The following is a 22,626-nucleotide window of genomic DNA, read 5'->3' on the forward strand; positions in this document are numbered from 1 at the left end:
TTCATGTTAACTTATGCGAACAGAATAACCCGTGAAAAGTGTTTCGTTTTGAATGCTAAGATACACCAAATTCATGTCAAATTGCGTTAAAGGTAAACATTGTGTTTGACTTTGAAGGGTTATCAGTAAAATTTACTGAACTGCTCAAACATGAAGCAGTTGTAAAGGGGAAAAATTGAAAAAATCATAAGAAAACAAGACAAACTCATCAAGGAAGATGGCTTTCTTATATATACATATACACAGGAATCACACACATAATCACAAAAGGCATAACAAAAACAATTGACAAAATAGTGTTAAACTATTTCATTGCATGCATTGCAACAAAAACTAAGTTGCTAATAGTAAACATTATTCATCCCAGAATACAACCCTTATGAGTCATGACCATACACCATATTGGCCACAGTATCACTTCCATCGCTTGAACATGCCATGCTTCCAACGCTTGCCGAATTTGCCATGCTTAAATTTCCCATGCTTAAACTTTCCATGACCAAAGAACCCATGATGATGACCATAATGACCATGAGTCAAATGGTGAGCACCATACATAGCGGCTGCAGCAGCAGCACCCCCTGCTAACATTCCACCAACGCCACCAGGCCAGTGCCCTGTTACAACAAGAAGTCAGTACCCACATGGCTTCATATTGAAATCAAATCATAAGCCTTCATCCGGAGAAGCAAAGATGCATTATCAACATAAACACATTCCAGAAAACATTAGGTGAGAGTCCTATTAAGAGCAGCAGAGCCAGAATCTTAAGTTGAGAGGCCACATGGTTCAAAATTTTTTAAGTAACACAACGGCATCAAATGATCCAACTAGCGCTCAACCATGTGGGATAAGGTATTATTCTCGTTGTTGATATAAGAAAAAAAGAGGATAAAACAAAGGATTTCAACCATAATTAATCATAATAAAAGGACGTCCCAACGCACGAAAGGAGAGCTATTTCGTGTCTAGAATTCAAAGTTTGTATTGATTTGATATCGCTCTAGCGGCTTGCACCAAAACAGTGCTTTACTTGGATTCAAGGGAGCAACCTTACTGATGTGCTAAGAACACCCTCTTCAACATAATTTATATCTATACTAATGATAAAAGGGATACAAGTACGTAAATAACTACCCATTTTGGTGTTTCATATTCCAAAAGCACCCTAATAGTTTTTGTTTGTTATTTCCCTCTCTATAATAACCGATGTTCTCATACTGTTTCCAAAAGTTAAGATTTTCATAATAACTTCTACTATTACCAAATTGCAAAAGTAAATTGATGAGCACTTATTGACTATCAATTCACTAGAGGAATTTTCTGCACAACTTTTTTCCCCCCAATTCAGAAATACCTTTATTCATATATGTACTCAAAAAACATTTTTGCTATCCTAAAACTTGGAATCCAATGCCCTCTACAAAGAAAACAAAATTATTGTCATCTCAATTAATCTCAATTTTGTTACATCATACACATTATACACATCAATTTATGAGTTATAATAATTTCCATAAAAGGTTAAGATTGCTAAGTATACCTGAATTATGATGGCCATGTGAAACAGGATAAGCTTGTGGTGGATACCCCGAAAGAGGATAACCAGCAGGTGAATATCCCGAAGGAGGATAACCAGCAGGTGGATACCCTGAAGGAGGATAACCTCCATGTGGTGGATATGCTCCAGGCGGCGGATACCCTCCTTGAGGTGGATATCCTCCAGGAGGATATCCTCCGGCGGGTGGATACCCGGCTGGTGGGTAGGCAGTTGGGGGATAGCCTCCTTGTGGTGGATACCCTGTTGCTGCTGCCGGGTATGGAGGGGGATAGGGTGGTGCTGATGGATAATAATGGCTTCCTCCTAAATGTGAAAATAGTCCTTTCTCACTAGTCTCACCATCATTCTTGTCTTTACTCATTCTAACTCAACCTAAGATTCATAAGTAACCAAGGCAGTACATATAAATAAATAAATAACGATTTCTCAGTTTATGAACTGCAATTCACATAAAATTAACAATTAAAGGGGATTAGGGTTCAAAAGGAAGATCAAATCTTGCGCAAGATGGTAAATGGACAATGCAGAACAAGAATTGAAGAAGCAGGGGAACAATTTTTGCATATAAAAAAAATAGAAAAAATTGACGCCAACTAAGAAAGGGGAAAAAGAATTAATTCATGTCAATCCAAAGGGAAACCCAGGAATCTTCGCAATGATAATAAACTGTAATAATTAATTGCTTGAGGCTTACTCAGTTGATTTCACAATTTGATGATCCTTTCTTCTTCAAAATCAGGCGTTGCTTCAAAGCATTTGCTTTCTGATTTATTTATTGATTGATGACCTGAGCATCCACCTAAAAGGCAAAAACAATAAAACCATAGAATATTTATATACATTTGGACAATTGGGAAACGTAACCATGGAACTTGAATAATCTCTAGTCTTGCGTACTTTGACTAAGTGATCTTGAAACAATTGGCCCTTAAAAACAAAAGAAAATAAAACCTAGAGTATTTTTTTTATGACTAAATAAAACCTGAGTATAATATTTTAATTTGGAATTAGGATTTAATTTTTATTTGTTTTAAAAAAACTTCGGATGGTAACGGTAAGTTATAACTCAGATGTCATCGTCTTTATATTCATCTAAGAGATTACGAATTTGAAACCTCCTATCTTCCGTAAAAAAGACTTGATAAGTAAGACATCTAATTCTAAATTTCTAATATTCTATTGTTGGGTAGGGGAATATTTCCCGAAACATGAAAATTTTTTTAGGAAAGACAAAATTTAACCGGTTTTCTTGTGAAATACTTACAAAAATACAACTAATTTTACCATATAAATTGTATAATTAATATTATATTTTACAATGAGTTTACATCTAATTATATATGTATTTAATTAGCATTTAAAATAAGTCGTTCCATTAGATCCGGTTAATTAATTAGTTCGATTTTGATAATTATATTGTATTACCATTTACCACCACTCATTTTTTTTATTTTATTATATATTATTTTAACTATTAATAGTAATTAATTAATAGATGGAAAAAGGATAAACCACTACACCCTCCGTTTACGAAAAAGAGATGTAACAAAATAAAACATCTTATTTGACAAGAGAGATTGTGACATATGCATAAGGAATGAGGGAACAGCAGTGGAACCGAAAGTTGATGTTGGAGTAGAAAAATAGTGATGATAAACTGATAATAGAGTTAAGGAATGAGGGGTAGTTTTGAAAAAAAAAATTGACGACATTAAAAAGTTGAGTTAATACTCGAAGTGATTTCTAAATTTGCACTCAAATTTCAATGTCATTTCTAAACTTAAAATTGTCTTAAATTTGTCTTTCAACGTAATAATGATTATCCTTGAGATATTTTTCGGTGACGAAATAATGACGTGGTTAGACGGAGACCAACGCTAAAAGCCATACTGTACTGGTAAAATGTCGCCGTTTTGCGCCCAAATAGAACATAACGACGTACATGATGTTTATGTTCTATTTGGAGTAAAAAATGAAACGACGATGTTTTACTAGTCCAACGTGACTTGTAGCTTCTATCCAATCACGTCATCATTTCGTTATTAGAAAGTATCTCAAAGACGATCGTTGTTAAGTTGAAGGACAAATTTGGAACAATTTTAAATTCAAGGACGATATTGAAGCAATAAAGCTCGACTACAAAGACCACTTTAAATATTAACTCTAAAGAGTTTAAAAAACGTTGGGAATAATTTTAACCAATAAAACATGTTACAGATTATTTTGATTTTCAACTCAAAGGTTAATGGTCAAAACGATACGAAGTTACGAATACTTCCATGTTAATAGTTTGCAGCTTCATGTATCAAACTCCTAAAATAAAAAATAAACTGGAAAAAAGTAGTTAGTCTAATTAATAAAAATTACAAATACAACAACGATTAATTCTTTATTTTATTATTTTACCAAATTTAGTGGATCTTTCTCCAAGTGTAAAAGTGATGTGGATCAGTAGATCTAAAGTTACTACATGATACAACTTTCAAAAAAAAAAAAGTTACTACATGATATCAGTGTATCACTCAACAATCACCCGCATTTATTGCGAGAAAATACTAAGTACATGACATGTTAGACAAGCATACAAGTTAACGGTGGATTCATGGCTGATACGTACTCCTTTAATGGCATCAGCATGATCCATTTGGTCCATGCGTACCTAATAAATGTTCCCAACATTAGAAACCCCATCATGAAAATAAAAGAATTTTATGCATATATCGTCAAAAGGAGTTTCCTTACATTCTAAGAGCATGTGAGCTTTTTCTATTGTGGTTGACACACAAAAATACATGACATGGCAGCATAACATCTTGTGTGACATGGACAAGATTCCTCGACTCAAGGTTGATGGTCGGAGATTAATATCACCGGCGAATTAGTCAAGCTTGGAAATTACTACTGCTTCTGGTACAACCTTCGGTAGATTTTCGCACCTTCGTATTCTGCGTGAATCTCTCTCTCAGTTCTTATCCCCATTGGATTGCTTAACAACCACCCTTCACCATCACATGAAATATCCGGATTCAATGTATCAATGTGTTTGAGCTTGTCAACTTCATCAAACTGATCTCTCATGTCAAGTGCCATTTCAAGCACGTCGGACTGTACAAACACCTGCCATAATACAACCACAGGTGAATTTAAGCGAAAAGCAGCCAAAATATCTTCAGAGGTTGTCCCACCTAAAGCTAACAACTATCTTATCATGTCCATGAAATATCGTTAGAAATTGAATTGGATGAATATTTTTTCATAGCCCTATGGTGAGATCTCTCTGGTTCAGGCGTTTTAGCATCTTCAGTGAATTGTGGGTGTGCCCTATGAATTTACACTAGTTTCTTTACTTCTCACCAAGTCTATGGGATTTGTGCCTATGTGAACTAATAAGCGCGTGATGGCCTCTTGAAACCTTGTCACCAGATTAACATATACAATTATGTAAACCTTTAATCAAGTATATATATAGAGCAAGCAGAATAAAAAAAATATACCTGTCCTCCGGGCACTAAATTATCTACAATAGCACCAACCAATGGCTTCTGCAGAACTCTCCTTTTATGATGTCTCTTCTTGAAATGTGGATCTGGACACTGCATTCATGGGACAAAAGAACAAAAGTCAGCAATTATGAGGCTATTTGACACAAAAATCCTTTTAAAAATAACTGTAAGAGATAGGCAAAATGTATGTCTTAGAAACTATTTCTATTATAAACTCACCAAAATTGAAACTAACTGCAAGGGCCCAGGATATGCTTCTACCAACTGCTTGAAAGAAATCGTGGCATTTGCAAACAAGAAATGTCTGCATTTTAGTGTAATGGTCATTATTCCGTTGTTGATAAATGCAAATGCATATTTGATTTACTTCACCATCTAAATTAAGTTAAGGACAGTACATGTTATCAAGACCCAGATCTTTGAGCCATATCTCAGCACGCTTGACGAGCTACACATGAAAGAGTTACATAATTATCACACAAAAGGAATGATAAAAGGAATTCAAATTTACTGAAAGGGAATAAAAATCAAATGCAATAGAATTTAGAACCAAAAGTAACATATTTTTGTACCTTTCTCCGTATTTCCAACCCCAAATAATTTCTCACTTTAGGATTCCTTTTAGCAAGCCACATAAGAAACCTGCCACTACCTAATGTTATTTACAGTAACAGATGAAATAAATGAGTATATGTCCCTCATGCAAAGAAATGTCAATGTGATTACTTCAAAAGGATAAAAAATGCCGGAAAAAACACATAATAAAAGAACTTTATTCAGATGATATGGGAAAAGAGTCAATGAAAATATATTATATCAACTAGAACACAATATTTTGGTTTAAATTCAATATATATAATTACAGTTGAAATACAACTTCAGCAATACATCATGAAATAAGAAAACTGTCATTGTTAACATACATGATCCATACTAACAGTTAACAACCATAGATAAAAGCATATGACAGATTTAAAGTTTGTCATCTACCGCATCCAATATCCACCATGAGCGGCAGCATTGGATCTGCAAAGACCTGGTTCCAGTCTGGTACTTGTGCAGGTACCTATTAAGAAAAAGGAACAACTTTAGTTGAAATCCAAAAAGTCCTACAATGCATGGCTTGATGGTTTATCAAAATTTAACACTCATAACGCATGATACAGAAACTAAATATGCCTGATTTTTGTGTGTAGTTCTTATCAACATATTAAAAAAAGGGTAAACCACCAAAAATGCTTCTGAATTTTGTTATCGACAAAAATACCCTCAAATAATTTAAAAACTGTGTCAAAAATGCCCAATCGTGATTAAAGACTTACTCCATTAATGGAAAAGCGTGAGGTGACTTACTTGCTAATGTTAGAGTTTTACTTGACATATAAAAAGCTCCGTTTGCCACATCATTCTTTTCCGTTAACGTAAAATGTCTCAATTCACGAGCTATTTTGTTAGCGACAAAATAATTAGGTGCATTTTTTATGGTTTACCCTCTTAATAAAATTACTGTACTCCCCTCTAAAAATGAATAGCGAGGATCTATCAACCAGTGGTTCAATAAAATGCATTGTAATATATTGACAGAATTGAATTCAATTTCACTATGATTTGAATTACTTTGTTTGAAATAAATCAACAAATATAAAATAATCAAATAGAGAATTTCAGTTTATTTAAATTGAATAACATTAAATCATCAACTTACTGAGAAAGAAGAGCTCAGGGGATTAACATGTTGCCTTATCCTAACATGACCCAGATCCTGAAATAGAACACACAACATTCCCCGAGACATATTGAGAGATTGGAAAGCTACGCTTTGTAGAGGAACTCTCATCTATTCTATAGATTTCAATGTCACTACTAAAACCTAATTAGTGTAATTTCCAGTAAACAGAAGAAGAAGTAGGAGAAGGTACCAAGTCGTAAGAGAGATTGAGATCAGCATATTCCAATGCAACCAAGTCAGGGCTACGGGGAAGATGAGACTCTTGTTGGTGCTGGTCCACTTGAGCTGAAGAAGAAGACACGTGGCAGAATGAGAGAGGATAATTACGAGGGGAAGAGGGAACGGCAAGAAAGGATAACGCCGCGGAAGAAGAAGAAGGAGGGCGACTCCTCAGAGCAAGACACGAGTTGTGGCAGAACCGTAATCTCACGAGACGGCAGCAAGCCATTTCTGTTTAGTGTTTAATTGTTTATCACTCTCTTTCCCTTCGGTTCTTCCCCATTCCTTTTATATTTTTTGCCCAACCGAACCGGTCCAGACCAAAGGAGACCCGACCCTGCAAAAATACTCTCTCTCCTCTTCTGCCGTTGGTCTCGTCCTCCGGTTCCGATCTGAAAGATTCAACTCAGCGTCATTCTCTACATTCGGGTTCCTGCAGGTTCTGAACCAAGTCACGAAATTCGCTCCTTCCAGCTGCTGCCATTGCTCCGGCGCCGTCGCGATCTAAGCTCGGACAGAGTTTGTCGCCGCTGCGCCGAGGAGGACTCGCTGCAACTTCCGCCGTTTTCTACTTCAGCAGGTTCTACGCCGGTCTCCGCCCCCTGCGCTGGTTTCCTCCGCCGCTAGTATCTCCTGTTCAAAACCGTGGAGCCCTTCCACGATTTGATGATCTCCGGCAGTATCAAGATGAAGCCGCCTATGACCTCCTCTCCTCTTCCACTGCTTCTTCCACATTAAAATGCTATATGCTCTTTGAGTGGGTTCCCCGGTTCATTTAAACGGGTCAAACTCGACCGGGTCGTCTTTTTCTTGAAAATTTAATATTCCAAATTTACCCTTCCCTCCGTCTAACCCTATTTTGAGTATTTTCCCTCTTTTTAGTTTTTACTCAAATAACGTAGACTGCAACTGAGGTTCTTGGAGCTCTGAAGCCACCTGCACCGCCGTTGCCGCAGTGCACCAGCACCTCATTTGTGTTCGACTTCTTCCAAGTTGTTCTCATCTTGTATATTTCTGATTCCAGTTTTTGTATGTCGCTCTTCTGTACTTCTGAAATTTTACCTAAATAATTGTTTTTCAGTTATTTTATTTTATTGGTTTTAGGTTTCGACAGTGTCAATGGTGGATTCACAGAATGTTGAAGGTTACAGGCCTGCTCCGGATTTTGAGGAAGATAGGAGAAGTGCACTCCTTGATCTTGAGATGAACGACTCCACTGAGCTTTGGCTCATTAAGTTACCCTTTTCAAGTGTAAAGTTTGATTCTTTTCTCTCAGTTCCTATTTCTTTCCGAATTTTCAATTATTGTTGCTCAATAGAAAAATAAAGCATTGTTATTTGCTACTCTACTATGATTATAGGATTGCTTGGTATTATGACTACTAGCTTCAGTTTGCAATTTTTTTTTTTTATCAATAATCCTGATTAAACTTAATTGTTATTTTGTTTATTTTTATTTATTTTTGTGTTAGTTTACATTTGTGGAGTTAAAAAAATTATCTGTACCCTTTTTTTCCCTTTTTACCCAGCACTTTCACAAATTTCAGCAGGTTTGTGGAATGACAAAATACGTGTTTGTATGCTGCTGCGGCAGATAATGTGCTCCCTGAACATATTCACGACAACTGCTTTTCATGTATAATGTTAAAATTGTGTAAAAACCTGAAGAGTAGTGACTCTGGATGTTGCAAAATGAGAAATATGTAATTGGTTTTGGTCTTTGCTTGTATTTTATTATAACATATCAGGGTGTGACCTAATTGCATATAGTTCCAGTCCATTCAAATGAGTTGTTATATGTGCTGATTGTGTTGCATTCTCTGTAGGATATCAATGGTGTAGTAGCCTGTGTTTCATGCATCTGTAATCTTTGTGTTGATTCTTACTTTTGATATGGTCATGTTGACGATGATATCTTATCTGAGATTCTTTGTTTGTTTTTTCCCCCTCGTTTATTGACAGTCATCCCACCAAAGCAGGATGGAGCATATGCTATCTGAGATTGATGGGGAGGAATTGTCTTTCAATCTTCATAGTGATGGAAAACTTGCCAGCTTTGAGGACTCATCTGGTGAATAATGAACCAACTGTGACATCAATAACTTACTCTCTTTTTCAAGGACTGCATTTTGATCTCCAAAATGGCAACTTGCATATTTTAAATGTTTGTGACATATAACCTCTGCCTTGTAAGTGCTTTAACTTTTGTGTTTGTGCACTGCATTGGCAGAGAAACTATATGATTTTGTCAGCTACCCTTCCCAGGAGCCAGATGAAATGGTTTTTGTTCCCTCTCCTACAGAACCGAAAATCGGTATGCTTCTATAGATTTCTTTTCTAGTTCATCTCGCTGGCTATATGTTAACTGATAGAGTAAATGTTCAAATTGGTTTAAGACATGTAGGATATCAAATCAGTTGCTTCCAAGATTTTTACCATTGAGTTGGTTCTTTGTAGCACAAAATAATCATCAATTTAAGGACCAAGTGGTATTTAAACATAGAGACCAAATTGATGTACAAAATGTTTAGAGTGTAAAGGAACAACTCGATGGTGCTAAAATCTTTGGAGAACTAAATTGAGCTTTTACTTTCAAATTTCAATATCTAAATAGTTGTTGAGAATGTTAAATTAAAATTATGGTCTAATATGCATAATGATACCAAAATGAACCCTTCTATGATTGTGCTGCAAAATGATATTGCTTTATTTTGACTTTTCTATTTTAGTTAGATATTCAAGTTTCATATACATGTTAGATGAGGCAATGGCTAGTCGATTTGGGGAGATGTACCTATTCCTTTTCAAATAATATGTTTGGCCTGATATTTTGTGGCCATATCCTCATATATTAGTATTTTGATGACTTACTAGGAACATCTAAGATTCAATTCCTCATTAATTGTATTTTGAACATAACTTCTAGTACGTGAACTGAGAGAGAGGGGGAGACTGAGAAAGATAGAGTATGGATGGATGCTTTGCAGTAGGCTTTTGATTAAGTTCGAATAACATAAGGTACATGAAATAACACATGTCAGTAACATAGAAGTTGATAATGTGTTGAATGTAAATCAGGGACTTTGTGTTACCAACTTACCACATTTTGCCAATTTAGCAACCATGGATCCATCTTAAAAAGTGGTGGAATTATTTATCTAGGATTCAAGTTACACCTTTGGGCTGTTGACATGAAAAGGTTTTTCAGGTTTAATTTGTGAATATCACAGACTCGAAAGAAAATTATGTTGAACAACTATAAAACAAGTCACTCTCAAATCCCAATGACAGTGATTGTTGTTCAAAGAAAAAGTAGATGAGGGGCATCAAACAGGTAACAATTGTACTTGAAATAGAAATCAGGTGAGTTAGTGGTTGTACAAGGAATGAAAGAAATATCAGATTAGAGTGTGTGGATAAACTTCTAAAGACGTGATTATGGGATAATATGAAAAAAATGGATTTTTTTTAGTAGAAATTTTTTATCAAAAGGAGATGCTAAATTGTTTTTGGGTATGGATGACAATATTTTGATCAAAAGTGATTGTTTGTTTTTTTGTTGGGGATGGGGGGTTCTTAAAATTAGAATAGAAGTTGCATTAGAAACCAAAGGGGATGAAGGGAGCAAGGATATCTGAAATATAGATTGCATTTTTGTTTTCGACTGAGGCCACCAAGGTTGGGTTAATTTTGGTTTCAGAACTCAGAAGTTGGAATCTTTATCTATTTTCTTGTGGAAAGAAGGAGAAACATTGGATTGTGACTTGATAGTTTCATAAAATATATTCTACAACCTTTTCTGTATCAGTGTATATATATGTTCCCCTTTGTTAATGAATTCTTCTTTCAAATTGAAATATTTGAGCAGTGTGGTGGAGTGATTATAAGTGTATATATATGTTTGTTTTTTTGTTGGGGATGGGGGGTTCTTAAAATTAGAATAGAAGTTGCATTAGAAACCAAAAAGGATGAAGGGAGCAAGGATACTGAAATATAGATTGCATTTTTGTTTTCGACTAAGGCCACCAAGGTTGGGTTAATTTTGGTTTCAGAACTCAGAAGTTGGAATCTTTATCTATTTTCTTGTGGAAAGAAGGAGAAACATTGGATTGTGACTTGATAGTTTCATAAAATATATTTTACAACCTTTTCTGTATCAGTGTATATATATGTTCCCCTTTGTTAATGAATTCTTCTTTAAAATTGAAATATTTGAGCAGTGTGGTGGAGTGATTATAAGTGTATATATATGTTTGTTTTTTTGTTGGGGATGGGGGGTTCTTAAAATTAGAATAGAAGTTGCATTAGAAACCAAAGGGGATGAAGGGAGCAAGGATACTGAAATATAGATTGCATTTTTGTTTTCGACTAAGGCCACCAAGGTTGGGTTAATTTTGGTTTCAGAACTCAGAAGTTGGAATCTTTATCTATTTTCTTGTCGAAAGAAGAAACATTGGATTGTGACTTGATAGTTTCATAACATGTATTTTACAACCTTTTCTGTATCAGTGTATATATATGTTCCCCTTTGTTAATGAATTCTTCTTTCAAATTGAAATATTTGAGCAGTGTGGTGGAGTGATTATAAGTGTATATATATGTTTGTTTTTTTGTTGGGGATGGGGGGTTCTTAAAATTAGAATAGAAGTTGCATTAGAAACCAAAAAGGATGAAGGGAGCAAGGATACTGAAATATAGATTGCATTTTTGTTTTTGACTAAGGCCACCAAGGTTGGGTTAATTTTGGTTTCAGAACTCAGAAGTTGGAATCTTTATCTATTTTCTTGTGGAAAGAAGGAGAAACATTGGATTGTGACTTGATAGTTTCATAAAATATATTTTACAACCTTTTCTGTATCAGTGTATATATATGTTCCCCTTTGTTAATGAATTCTTCTTTCAAATTGAAATATTTGAGCAGTGTGGTGGAGTGATTATAAGTGTATATATATGTTTGTTTTTTTGTTGGGGATGGGGGGTTCTTAAAATTAGAATAGAAGTTGCATTAGAAACCAAAGGGGATGAAGGGAGCAAGGATACTGAAATATAGATTGCATTTTTGTTTTCGACTAAGGCCACCAAGGTTGGGTTAATTTTGGTTTCAGAACTCAGAAGTTGGAATCTTTATCTATTTTCTTGTCGAAAGAAGAAACATTGGATTGTGACTTGATAGTTTCATAACATGTATTTTACAACCTTTTCTGTATCAGTGTATATATATGTTCCCCTTTGTTAATGAATTCTTCTTTCAAATTGAAATATTTGAGCAGTGTGGTGGAGTGATTATAAGTGTTTATTATGTTTTATTTTTTTTAAAAAGCATGTTCTTTTCTTGCATTGCCATCTAATGTAGTTCCCTCCAAGAAATCGCCGATTGGAGGCTTGGTAATTGTCATCAATTCATTCTGTGTTGTTTTTCTTATATGAGGATGAAGTATGTATACAAATTCAATATTCATGAAAGGTCTCTTATAAGCTGTGAACAATCTAGTAAGTTGTGCAATAATCAGTATCATTATAGTTTTTCATCCCTACACTATGTTGTTCAATATCATCACTATGTTTAATTTGACATGGTTCTCACTTCCATTTTCAGTTTTACACCTTGGTGAAGATACTATTTTCACCACTTTAAAAGTCACGTCTTGCAAGATTCAGTGATTGTTGTCAATGTAGTTTTTTATGGTTCTCTCTTTCTGTCTCTAAACAGCTGGAAAGATTTCACGGCGAGTATCTATTGTACATTACCCAGATCCTAAAGAACTTGAAGAACGCAAGATTACTGCAAAACCTGCGCATCAAAATTCTTCAGGAGTCACAAAGACAACTTCGTCCCGATATTTCTCAACACAGATTTCTGGTCGTGCAGGTTCTTCAAAAGGTAGCAGGAAAAGCTCCTTTTTTCAAGTTAGTGAACCATCAAATGCTGCAGAACGCACCAGTGGAAAAAAAGTGTCCGAGCTCTCCCATGGTAATAGCACTGGCATTTCCGGCATGTCCTCCGATCATTCTGATGGAAGAAAATCAAAGAAGAGAAAGCATAAGGAGTAATGTTTTTGTTCTCTTTATTAACCGGAATTGTAGTATGACATTCAAATGTTGCATTTACATGGACCTTTAAAAGGTATGAAAATGAGGTACTTGAGTTGTGTTTGTTAGAGTTGGGCAGTAGGATTTTTGCACTCTCTTTGTTGCCCTTCGTACATTAGAAGCCTATATTAATTTGTTCAAATACAAGAATATTGGAGAATTTGGTGTTTTATATAAAAATGAGTGTGATTTGTAAATAAATATACAATACACCAAAAGTGGATTTCAAATAATTTTAAAAAAATGAAAAATACAATTCGAAGGGGTTGAATTGCAAATATATTTTTTTTAATTTAAAAAACAATTTACTATTTGAAAATGCCGAATTGACAAAAAGATATTTCGTTTTTACGATGCCATTTTCTTGTGATATGCTAATATGCGAGTCATATCTTAATTAATTTTTGCTATTAATTTTTTGGATGAATTACAATTTAAACCATCACAACGTTTAGGTTAAGTTGTATTAAACTCTACATACATAAACCAAAAAGTAAAGATTAAAATGAAGAAGTGACGCATTAATGAAATTTACATTTCAAGGATGATTAAAATTTATATTTTCCTATTTATATATTTTGGTTATTTTCTACCCGATTATACAGAAAGCAGTAACCATGGACCAAAAAGAATGGAAACCAAAAATAATATGCAAAATTTAAAGAATACAAAAAAGCCCATTTATCTTATCTTATTTGTAAGTGGCAGGTGAAGCAAGATAATCCAGAATTGTGAAATGGCGAAGAAGGGGAAGAAGCAGCTGATGACGTCAGCGCCATGGAGGGGAGACGACAACAACACTGAATCAGAATTCCAAGATGCTAAGCTCAAAGTCACTACCCAGCCCGGTAATGGCACTTCCACCATGCACGTTCCTCGCTCCAAGTCCAACCACCACCATCACCACGACGGCGACGATTCCATCGAGATTGACCCTGAGCTTCGCTACAGTTTCCAGCGCAATTTTCAGGTTTACTTGTTTTCCCCCTCTTTTCCTTTCAATTTCACTAGTCAAATTTTGAACAAATCATAATGATGATGATTAAGTAGACAATATTATTAATTTACAACTTCATTTATCTTTGTTAAGAACCTATTCGTTCAATTGTTCATGTGGCGCCTCCAAGAGAGTTGAGTTTCATGTCCTTGCCTAGTTCTCTAATTGTCGATTACTAACCCTAGTTCATGATATATGTTACTTTATCTTTTTAGCAATGTTAAACATAATATACAAAGTAGCGGTTTCACTATATGTTTCTTAATTAAATACGGGTATTCTGATAAATAATATTCAGTGTGTGCAAATGACTAAGGTTTTCAGATATCATGAAAATGGAAAGAAAGAAGTACTAAAAATGTAAAAGCAAGTAGGGTTTGTAATACTATGGTCTTTCCCTTGGAAGTTTCTCTTTGTATGTTCTTGGAGCATTTATATGATATAAAAATTAAGAATGAGGGCTTAGTGAAGCTCGAAGAGGGTGCAGGAGCCACTGAAGATAACATTATTATGAAACAGATTGTCTTTGTCAACTGTTAGCTATGTTCAATTTTATGAAGTTAGGTATTATGACTGAGATACATAAATCCTGTTGTCTAGAATCTATACATAGAAAAAGGAATACTGCTCGGCAATTTTTAATGTGGGAAAAGTTTGTATGAATCTAATGCATGCAATTTGTTCATTTTATTGTTGTGAAGTGATCAGTTCAGAGCTTCGGATTGCTCGTGATCTTCACTGCTTTGTTAACTTGGTATCATTCTCGGTAGTATGTATACAAAGATGATATTCGATGTTATGCTGCCTCTTTTTATGTTTTCTTTTCTGATATTATAGAATTAAATCACTTATTTAATTGTTTCCTTCTTGCTTGTACATATAATTTTCTCGTCCCGAAGTTTGAAATATAATTCAACTCTTGTAATGCATGCAGTTTCTGCAACGGGTTTTTCGCATCGACACTCTGGTGAAACCTCTTCCTCCTGCCATGGCATACGATGTCTCTCGCAACTTGACCTTCTTCACCCGCATCTTCACACAATTCTTTGGTATGTTAAAGAGTTAACATACATTTATCCATAGTTGAGGATTAAATGGAAATAATGCATAAAATCAAAACTCTACCAATTGTTTTCAGGGTTTCTTATTAAATATAGCTCCATATCAGTTTTTCTTCCCTTTTGCTCTTCTAGCTTCAGCTTTTATGCATCCTAGTTTCCCTTAACAGCTTAACTTGAACTTTTTTCTTTATGATAGGCCCTTAGGCTTTAGTTGTAAAGATCGCTTTTAGAAGGGGAAAGGGGCTTGCTAAGCATAGTACCGTGTCAATTTGTGCAGGTAAGGTGTATGACTCTGTACTAGAATGAGAAGGGATGTCTGTGATATATAGGAGAGAGGAAGGACATAGGAGAGAACCCTTGTCATTTTGTATTTCCATTTTTTTCCCTTCTGCCTTAAGTGCCTTGAAGTCATCTCATCTCTTCTTCAGTTCTAAACTTTACTTTATAGTTTATATGTATACTCTCAACTATGCTTAGATGGATGGGTTCTCACTCGAAGATAGGCATAATTAGGAATGATTGCATTAGAGAGAGAGTTGGGGTAACGCCAATCATAGATATAGAGAACATGATAGAATCTTGTATTATACTATACTACATAGAGGGTAAGTAGCTAGCGGAAAAGGAAGACCTATAAATTTTTGGAGGAAATTATTAAAAGTAATTAAGTATAAATAGTTTAAACGCATATATGATTTATGACATAGCACTGATGTATTGTTTGATCCATGTAGTTGACTTTATCTAATGGGATAACTCTTGATTATTGTAAACATGTTATGTTGCATCTTAATTATATATCATTGAAATTGATTAGGTGAGATTTTTGTGTCATATTTAGCATTTGACAATAGTAGTGTTTTAATAGCCAAAAATCAAAGAGCACTGATATTATAGAGTAGCTGAATAGGGGTTGCCATAAAACCTACAAATGACATGATACAATCTATTCGAAACTCTCTAATGATTACAAGTATGCCAATATTATAGACAGCAATGGATAATGTCATGATATGTGTAGAGTTCATGGTGAACTGAGGTCTATAGTATCATTGTCAAAATCAAAATTACTGGTGACAATCCTGCTCTGTTATCTGGATTAGTATACTTTGGTTATCTTGCACATTAAGTATTTGTTAACTGGGTAGAAGAAATACCATAAAACCTGAGATTTTGATCCCTTTTGTTAATATGGTTGTCACTTAATAAACTTGCAGATCCTGAAGGTATTGCAAATGCCCAGAAATCATTGGGCATAGGACGGGAAGAGAAAGCTCGCAATGTTCGCTGAAGAACTCTTATCAATGTTATGTTTGTTAATGTACCATTTTCAAATCAAAGTTGTTCATTTACAATGGCCCAGAATATCATGTACATTTTTATGACCAAGTATTTGCTGGTTCGATCAAGTAAAATCCACATAGTTATTTAAGCTTGTTTATCATGAAACATAGTTGATGAAATGTTATAAATGTAGCTTAATTGCATTTTGTTTCATTTTCTTTTTCATAGCCTGCCAACAGGAGCTCCAGCCTCCAATAAAAAACTTAGCAGCTGTAATCAAATTTAAGTTTGTGGTCTATAAGTAGTTCTTTCACTATTTAAGTGAAATGAACTTGTGGAAACTAAATTATGCAATGTTAAATGGAAAGAATTAGGCTGACCAAAATGTGACAGAAGAAACGGTACCATTTTATGTAGGCTATTATAACCACCCTTCAGCCATTGGATTTTGCCCTACATAGTGCAAAAATATTCCCAAATGAAACCTACTTTTTCCTAAAATTTGTAGCAAGAAACTAAAATAAGATATGGATTTTCCAAAAGCAAACAAATTACAAATAGATTTTAAATTTTGAAAAAGAATTTTACATTCAAGATAATATTTTAAATTCTAAATTTCATACCATCGAAGTACAAACTACAAACCTTTGCATATTCAAGCAATTATTTTCACATTTATGTATTGTTAAAAATAATAAATAATTTTATTTAAGTTAAATAAAAATTGTGTTTTTGATTCGTATTTTTATTTCAATTTTATTTTTAATATTTTTAATCTTAGAATTTTGAATAAAAAAATAAAATATAATAAAAATAAAAATAAAAGTAGGAAAATATTTTTTTATTCATAAAATTGTATAAATAAACGATATCTGAAATAAAATTAAAAAATATTTTCTCAAACCAAAAAATCCCTTAATTTCGCAACGGTAACTTTATATATTAAAATTTTTTATTTTTTAAGTTCGCAAGATGAATCTTTTAGGAATTTTTAAATAAATAAATAAAATAATTTTCAGATTTACGCATATTTATTTTATTTACTTAAAAAATAACTTTTTCAAGAGCAAATTTTTTTCTTTTTCAAAAAAAAGAAAAGAAAGAATGCTCTTTTTCATGACTAAATCATGGGGCAGTTTGCAAATGTTTAAAATATTGGGGTGAGTTGGTATATCATAAAAGTTGAAGGGCACGAGTGTCAATTTAATTCCAATGATCCTTCCTTGTATTGCTCGAGTCCGAGAGAAGAAGTGAGAAGGAAAGAAAATTGATCCCAATAAAAATGGCGGGGGTTAGGCAGAGAGCAGTGACGACTCTCCCGAACATCATTCGAAGTCTCCGAAAGGAGCCATTGAAGCCTCAAAACCATTCTCTGCCTTCTCTTCGACGCGCTTTTTCTCTCTACGATCAAATCAACCTCATTGACCAAGTTCCCGATGACACCCTCCGATTCCAAGGGTAGGGTTTCAGTTACAGTTACAGTTATACTCATCATTCCAATTAAATTGGATTTATACAATTGCAAATTTGAATAATTATTCCTTTTTTGGGCTCGATTTTGTAGGTATACTGATACAGGGTTTACTGTGAATGGTGTTGAATATGAAGGGAGCTTGCTTTGTGTTGGAAATTTGCTCTTATCTTGGAAAGCAAACAAGTTCTCAGATATCAATGCTAATAGGTTTTGTTTCTATTCTATATGTTAATGTTCCCTTTGCTTCTGCTTTGGTTTTTTTTTTTTTCATAACCATTCTCTTGCATTGCCCTCCTTTTAGGCTATGTAATTCTCAAAGGTTTATGATAGAATGAACTGGTAACTTGTGTAATGAGGTTATTGAGGTAGTGTCTATTTTGGTTTTTGAGATTGAATGGATGAGTCTATGGTCGTTAACTTTTCAAAATGACTAAGTAAGTTCCACAGTTTAGAAATGTGACTCCTGCTAGTACCTGGAAATACTTCTGTCTCGCAATTGTTAGTGTAGTGCTTATGTGAACTGTGACGGCCAGATAACGTAGACAGTTAGGTCAATGTGATGACCGAGATTGGTTCATGTAACTTAAATTGGTGTCCACTTCAGTATTACACTAACAGATATGAGACAAAAGTTTGGCTAGGACTAATAAGAGTCATGGAAGACTTAGTTGATCATTTTAAAAAGTCAGGATCAAATTGACTTATCCAACCTAATGAGGATTACCTCATTGTGTAACAGTTTGTCTCTATGAAAACTTACTCTTGAGTCTTCAAGACACCATTTCAGTTTATATTTTATTAAATAAATAAATATTTTAAAATTAAAAAACCCTCTTACTATGCACACTCAGAAGAAGATAAAGAAAAGTTAAGTAATTTAAGCCCATAATCAATGTATCTGAGAACTGAGCCAACTTGCACTTTCTTACTTAGGGAAAACAATGCTTGTGTACTAGAAACTTAGCTACTAAAGGCCTTTGAACTCGCCAGCTGTGATACCCCCTCTTAGGAAAATAATGCAAGCTTCACAAAAGAACAACATTCCAAATTGAGTGAAAATTTGTACAATAGTTCTGTAGAGAAAGAAACCAGCAACATCAGCAATCAGCTTAAGAATAACCAATATGGTGACATAGATTAATGAATAAGCAGCTTTCAGATTCGTAAATAACCATGCCAATACCAAGTGAAAAATTAGTAGGCGTGTAGAACTTGTGGAATTGTTGTGTTTTCTGATAACATTGCAGTAAAATGATGGTAGCATGATGCATGGATTGCTTGCATTATGTCTGCATCGCATATCTGTGTTTTCTCCTATTGGATCTTTTCTGGAGGATATAACTGCGCTGATGTCTTGCTTTTCAGTCTAATAAAATTTCTTTCTTTTCCACATATGGCATGGTACCAATGCTAAGTACAAATATGGGTAGGGAGTGCAAAATTTTGCATTGGGTATAGATACATAAAGATACTTTACATAAAAATGTACATTCATAAAGAATAAAGTAATTAAATCATAAAATAAATGTAACTTTTGCAATGTTCATGCAATGCAATTTGAAAGGATAAAGTAATAGTTTGATTCTTTTAAAAGCAATTCAAATAATTTATTTGTAAATTTTTTGTTTATAAAGACTAATTTTACTTTGGTAGCATATTCTAGTTGAATTATTTAACCAAGAAGTACCCATGAGTATCAAACTAGTGAAACTGATGATGTCCTCTGATAAATGGCAGCAAAATAAAAAAGAAGCTATGAATTACAATGTTATAGTTCCATATCAGCTTGTATTAATGAAATATACTCGATGTCTTATTTGTTATTTTCTTTTTTGTTGCAGCTTATCGCTCTTCCAAATTATTCGGCCTATTCCAGGTTAGATATTTTCGTTTTGTTATCCATTTTGTTGCTTGTCACCCTGCTTTTCCATTTCCTTACCATATCACCTTTAAGTTCACAATGCCAATTGGAAAGTGCGAGTGCATCTATAGGGACCACCCGTTTTCAAATGTCATCCAATTTCCAAGTGAATTAAAGTAAACCATGGATTCAGTACATTATCATTATCATAACTGTATAAAGTAAAGAGGTTCCCAAGAAGGTATAGGGAGAAATGCATACTAATCAAATTATTTGTCACTCCATTTTAGCATAAATTTATGATTTAACTACCTCTGTCCTACTCTTCTATTTATTATTTGTATTTTTTTTCACTTTTATTGTGCCATTTAGCTAACCACTTTGACTTAATTACAACATACTGCCTTTTTTTCGATCCCATACATGAGCTGTGGTCACCTATCAAATTGCTTTAGATTTACATAAACTGATGCTTAGACGCAATATATGCAGAGATTTTGATTATTGGCTGTGGAAGATACATTCAACCAGTGCATCCTGAACTTCGTCAGTTTGTTCGCTCTACTGGCATGAAGTTGGAAGCTGTTGACTCGGTATGTATGAGTAAATTTGAATGTTTACTTCGATACATAGGTTGTAAACTTGATTGTATACCTCATTTATTTGTCATCTGCTAGAGGAATGCTGCTTCAACCTACAATATACTGAATGAGGAAGGTCGTATTGTGGCTGCAGCGCTTCTTCCATATGGAGTTTCTTCATGAACTTTCGACTTGTTGCTTGAATTTTCCACATTATCACCATTTAAAGATCGTAGCCTAGGTGGTTCTTCAGAAATGCTTCAATTTTTAATAATTTCCCATGTAGAAAGTTTTGACATAGCACTTGTGAATTAAGAGCGAGTCCTTTGTAATAATAATTAAAATGTATAGGCTTTTGCACTTATAAACAAACAACTTTGATCTACAGGTAGTTGCTGTTTGATCTTGAATGTCATATCAGTTTGTCTGGGTTGAAAGGGAAACTACGGGAACGGATTCGATACGCCGGCCTCTTTTGGGCACCGAAACGCCAAAAACTTGTTTGGCTTATTGGTGCGCCTAGACATCTATAAATGAAAATTTTATTTTTTATTGGGGTTTATTTGGTAATCATATTAAAAAAGAAGGGTCATATTATAATTATAAATTTACACCTTTAGTTTTAGTTTTACAATTTACTCATTAGATGATAGAGTCCTGATAGCTGAACGTTATGCTTCTCATCTCCATTTTTGCTTCTTCCAATCTGAAAATAAGATTTAGGATGCTAAATGAAAAGAAACTGAGGTCTTTAACCTTTGAGGCTCTCTTGAATCATGCCCCGGCACTCTTCCACGGTTGTGCCGCTATTGTTGGATGAGTTAGTGCCAGGAAATAGTCTGTCATTCGAAGTGGTTGTGTTACTTTCACATGGAGGTATTTAATGAATGCTTTATATATAGTTACATGAGAGCAAGGCAGGGAAGGCGCCGCACGGGTTTAGACGGTGCAGATCTGGACAAATGAAAAGGTCGCCTAGTAGTTGACGATGGGACCACTACGATGGTGGCCGCAGCGCAGATCTGGATTGTTTTTCTTTTCTGTTTGGTTGTTTTAATTTTGTTACCAAAAAAATTTAATAAAAATTTTAATTCAGATTATATTACTATAATTAATAAAAATTACTAAACCTTGTTCCTCGTGAGCTTGGCAACACCGAAATATCCAGCTCCTAAATCCTTTACAGCCTCGTATTTGTCCATAGTGATCACAGTTAACTGTCGAAACCCTCAATTGGATCCTCAACAGAGACAAAAACGGAATCGAAATAAAATCAGAAGGTCATTCTGGTCGCTTTTCACTGAATAGAAAAATGATGGAGAAGACGGAGGAATGGAATTGGAATCCATAGCTGCCGGCACCCTCAATCTATCTCTCCCTCTCTCTCAACCGTTCGATAGATTCGATCTTTGATGGCGATCAACGACCCGAGGTCTATCTCCTCTCGACGCATAACCTCTCCGATCCAACAAGCTCTCCACATTGAATCTCCGCCTCCTCATCCAGCGACTAGAATCGCATTCCCTTTAGATCCGATCCAAGGTCCAATCCTACATCCTCTCCCACTGCGATAACTTCGGGTCACTCTTTTCTCCGATGACCTCGCTGGAGTCCTCAAGCTCATTTCCGACCATATGGTTGATGCTGAAGGTGGCATTTAACATAACAGGAGATACTTAACTCTAATTAATTTAAATTTACATATTTCTAATCTTTTGATATAAACCCACATATATTTCTGATATAACAACAATAACTATGAAGAAAATAATATTTTTAAGTCACTCTACTGACACAAAAACTGCAAAAAATACTAGCTAACCAATCACATTAAATTACATTTAGAATGATCTTGACCGTTGGACTAAAAAAGCATAAAAGATCTAATGACTCCTCAATAAAAACGCACACCAATAATAACAAATTTTTAGCGTTTTAGTGCGCAAACGTCTTCGGCGTACTAAATCCGTGCCCGGGAAACTACATTGTTCAAAGGGTTTTTGCACTTGAAAGCTAAGGATTCAAAACTAAACAGTTGTTTTTATGGAAATAAATTCTTGAGTTTCATGAATTTCATAAAAACCTATACTTTGAATATTTACGAAGTGCCCTAAGGTCTGTCATTAGCTTAATCATTATTCAAGTTATTATTATTATTATTATTATTATTATTATTATTATTATTATTATTATTATTTATCTCGTGAGTGGTAACGAAATAATAATACACATTTGTCATCATAAACCAATGACATAAGATAAAGTTG

General features: G+C 34.3%; 5 protein-coding genes across 11 annotated transcripts; 3 read left to right on the top strand and 2 right to left on the bottom strand.

The window, feature by feature from the left end:
• Window positions 1-208: 208 nt before the first annotated feature.
• LOC112776471 (uncharacterized) lies at window positions 209-2,559 on the bottom strand. Of its 2 annotated transcripts, XM_072226688.1 has the most exons (4): window positions 2,459-2,559; window positions 2,256-2,360; window positions 1,544-1,933; window positions 209-617 (listed from the first exon to the last, which is right to left on the bottom strand). In XM_072226688.1, exons 3-4 carry the CDS (start codon window positions 1,920-1,922, stop codon window positions 415-417), a joined length of 582 nt encoding a protein of 193 aa, XP_072082789.1. In that variant the 5' UTR covers window positions 1,923-1,933; window positions 2,256-2,360; window positions 2,459-2,559; the 3' UTR covers window positions 209-414. The 2 variants fall into 2 exon arrangements, with proteins under 2 accessions (XP_072082789.1, XP_025676423.1); XM_025820638.3 differs by lacking the exon at window positions 2,459-2,559 and having other exon boundaries at window positions 2,256-2,447.
• Window positions 2,560-3,931: 1,372 nt separating this feature from the next.
• On the bottom strand, window positions 3,932-7,241 carry LOC112775033 (uncharacterized). Of its 2 annotated transcripts, XR_003189430.3 has the most exons (9): window positions 6,984-7,241; window positions 6,770-6,826; window positions 6,055-6,130; window positions 5,637-5,716; window positions 5,463-5,512; window positions 5,284-5,368; window positions 5,056-5,154; window positions 4,304-4,678; window positions 3,932-4,220 (listed from the first exon to the last, which is right to left on the bottom strand). XR_003189430.3 is itself a non-coding variant. In XM_025818504.3 (8 exons), the coding sequence occupies exons 1-8, from the start codon at window positions 7,239-7,241 to the stop codon at window positions 4,460-4,462; spliced, it is 924 nt and encodes a 307-aa protein (XP_025674289.1). In that variant the 3' UTR covers window positions 3,932-4,459. The 2 variants fall into 2 exon arrangements, 1 of the variants encoding a protein (XP_025674289.1); XM_025818504.3 differs by having other exon boundaries at window positions 3,932-4,678.
• LOC112775035 (mediator-associated protein 2) lies at window positions 7,145-13,302 on the top strand. Of its 4 annotated transcripts, none has more exons than XM_025818505.3 (5): window positions 7,145-8,018; window positions 8,117-8,263; window positions 8,974-9,082; window positions 9,242-9,325; window positions 12,722-13,302. In XM_025818505.3, exons 2-5 carry the CDS (start codon window positions 8,132-8,134, stop codon window positions 13,060-13,062), a joined length of 666 nt encoding a protein of 221 aa, XP_025674290.1. In that variant the 5' UTR covers window positions 7,145-8,018; window positions 8,117-8,131; the 3' UTR covers window positions 13,063-13,302. The 4 variants fall into 4 exon arrangements, with proteins under 4 accessions (XP_025674290.1, XP_025674291.1, XP_025674292.1 ...); XM_025818506.3 differs by having other exon boundaries at window positions 7,402-8,004; XM_025818507.3 differs by having other exon boundaries at window positions 7,732-8,041.
• Window positions 13,303-13,360: 58 nt separating this feature from the next.
• Window positions 13,361-16,591, top strand: LOC112775036 (uncharacterized). Its single transcript, XM_025818510.2, has 3 exons — window positions 13,361-14,071; window positions 15,033-15,147; window positions 16,377-16,591. Exons 1-3 carry the CDS (start codon window positions 13,838-13,840, stop codon window positions 16,448-16,450), a joined length of 423 nt encoding a protein of 140 aa, XP_025674295.1. The 5' UTR covers window positions 13,361-13,837; the 3' UTR covers window positions 16,451-16,591.
• A 1,009-nt stretch (window positions 16,592-17,600) lies between these two features.
• Window positions 17,601-20,774, top strand: LOC112777609 (uncharacterized). 2 transcript variants are annotated; one of them, XM_025821993.2, is made up of 5 exons: window positions 17,601-17,901; window positions 18,008-18,124; window positions 19,759-19,793; window positions 20,271-20,371; window positions 20,456-20,774. In XM_025821993.2, exons 1-5 carry the CDS (start codon window positions 17,726-17,728, stop codon window positions 20,540-20,542), a joined length of 516 nt encoding a protein of 171 aa, XP_025677778.1. In that variant the 5' UTR covers window positions 17,601-17,725; the 3' UTR covers window positions 20,543-20,774. The 2 variants fall into 2 exon arrangements, with proteins under 2 accessions (XP_025677778.1, XP_072082790.1); XM_072226689.1 differs by lacking the exon at window positions 19,759-19,793 and having other exon boundaries at window positions 17,635-17,901; window positions 18,008-18,144; window positions 20,256-20,371.
• The last annotated feature ends 1,852 nt before the right edge of the window (window positions 20,775-22,626 follow it).

Source organism: Arachis hypogaea, chromosome 19 (genome assembly GCF_003086295.3).
Source record: "Arachis hypogaea cultivar Tifrunner chromosome 19, arahy.Tifrunner.gnm2.J5K5, whole genome shotgun sequence".
Classification (NCBI taxonomy): domain Eukaryota; kingdom Viridiplantae; phylum Streptophyta; class Magnoliopsida; order Fabales; family Fabaceae; genus Arachis; species Arachis hypogaea.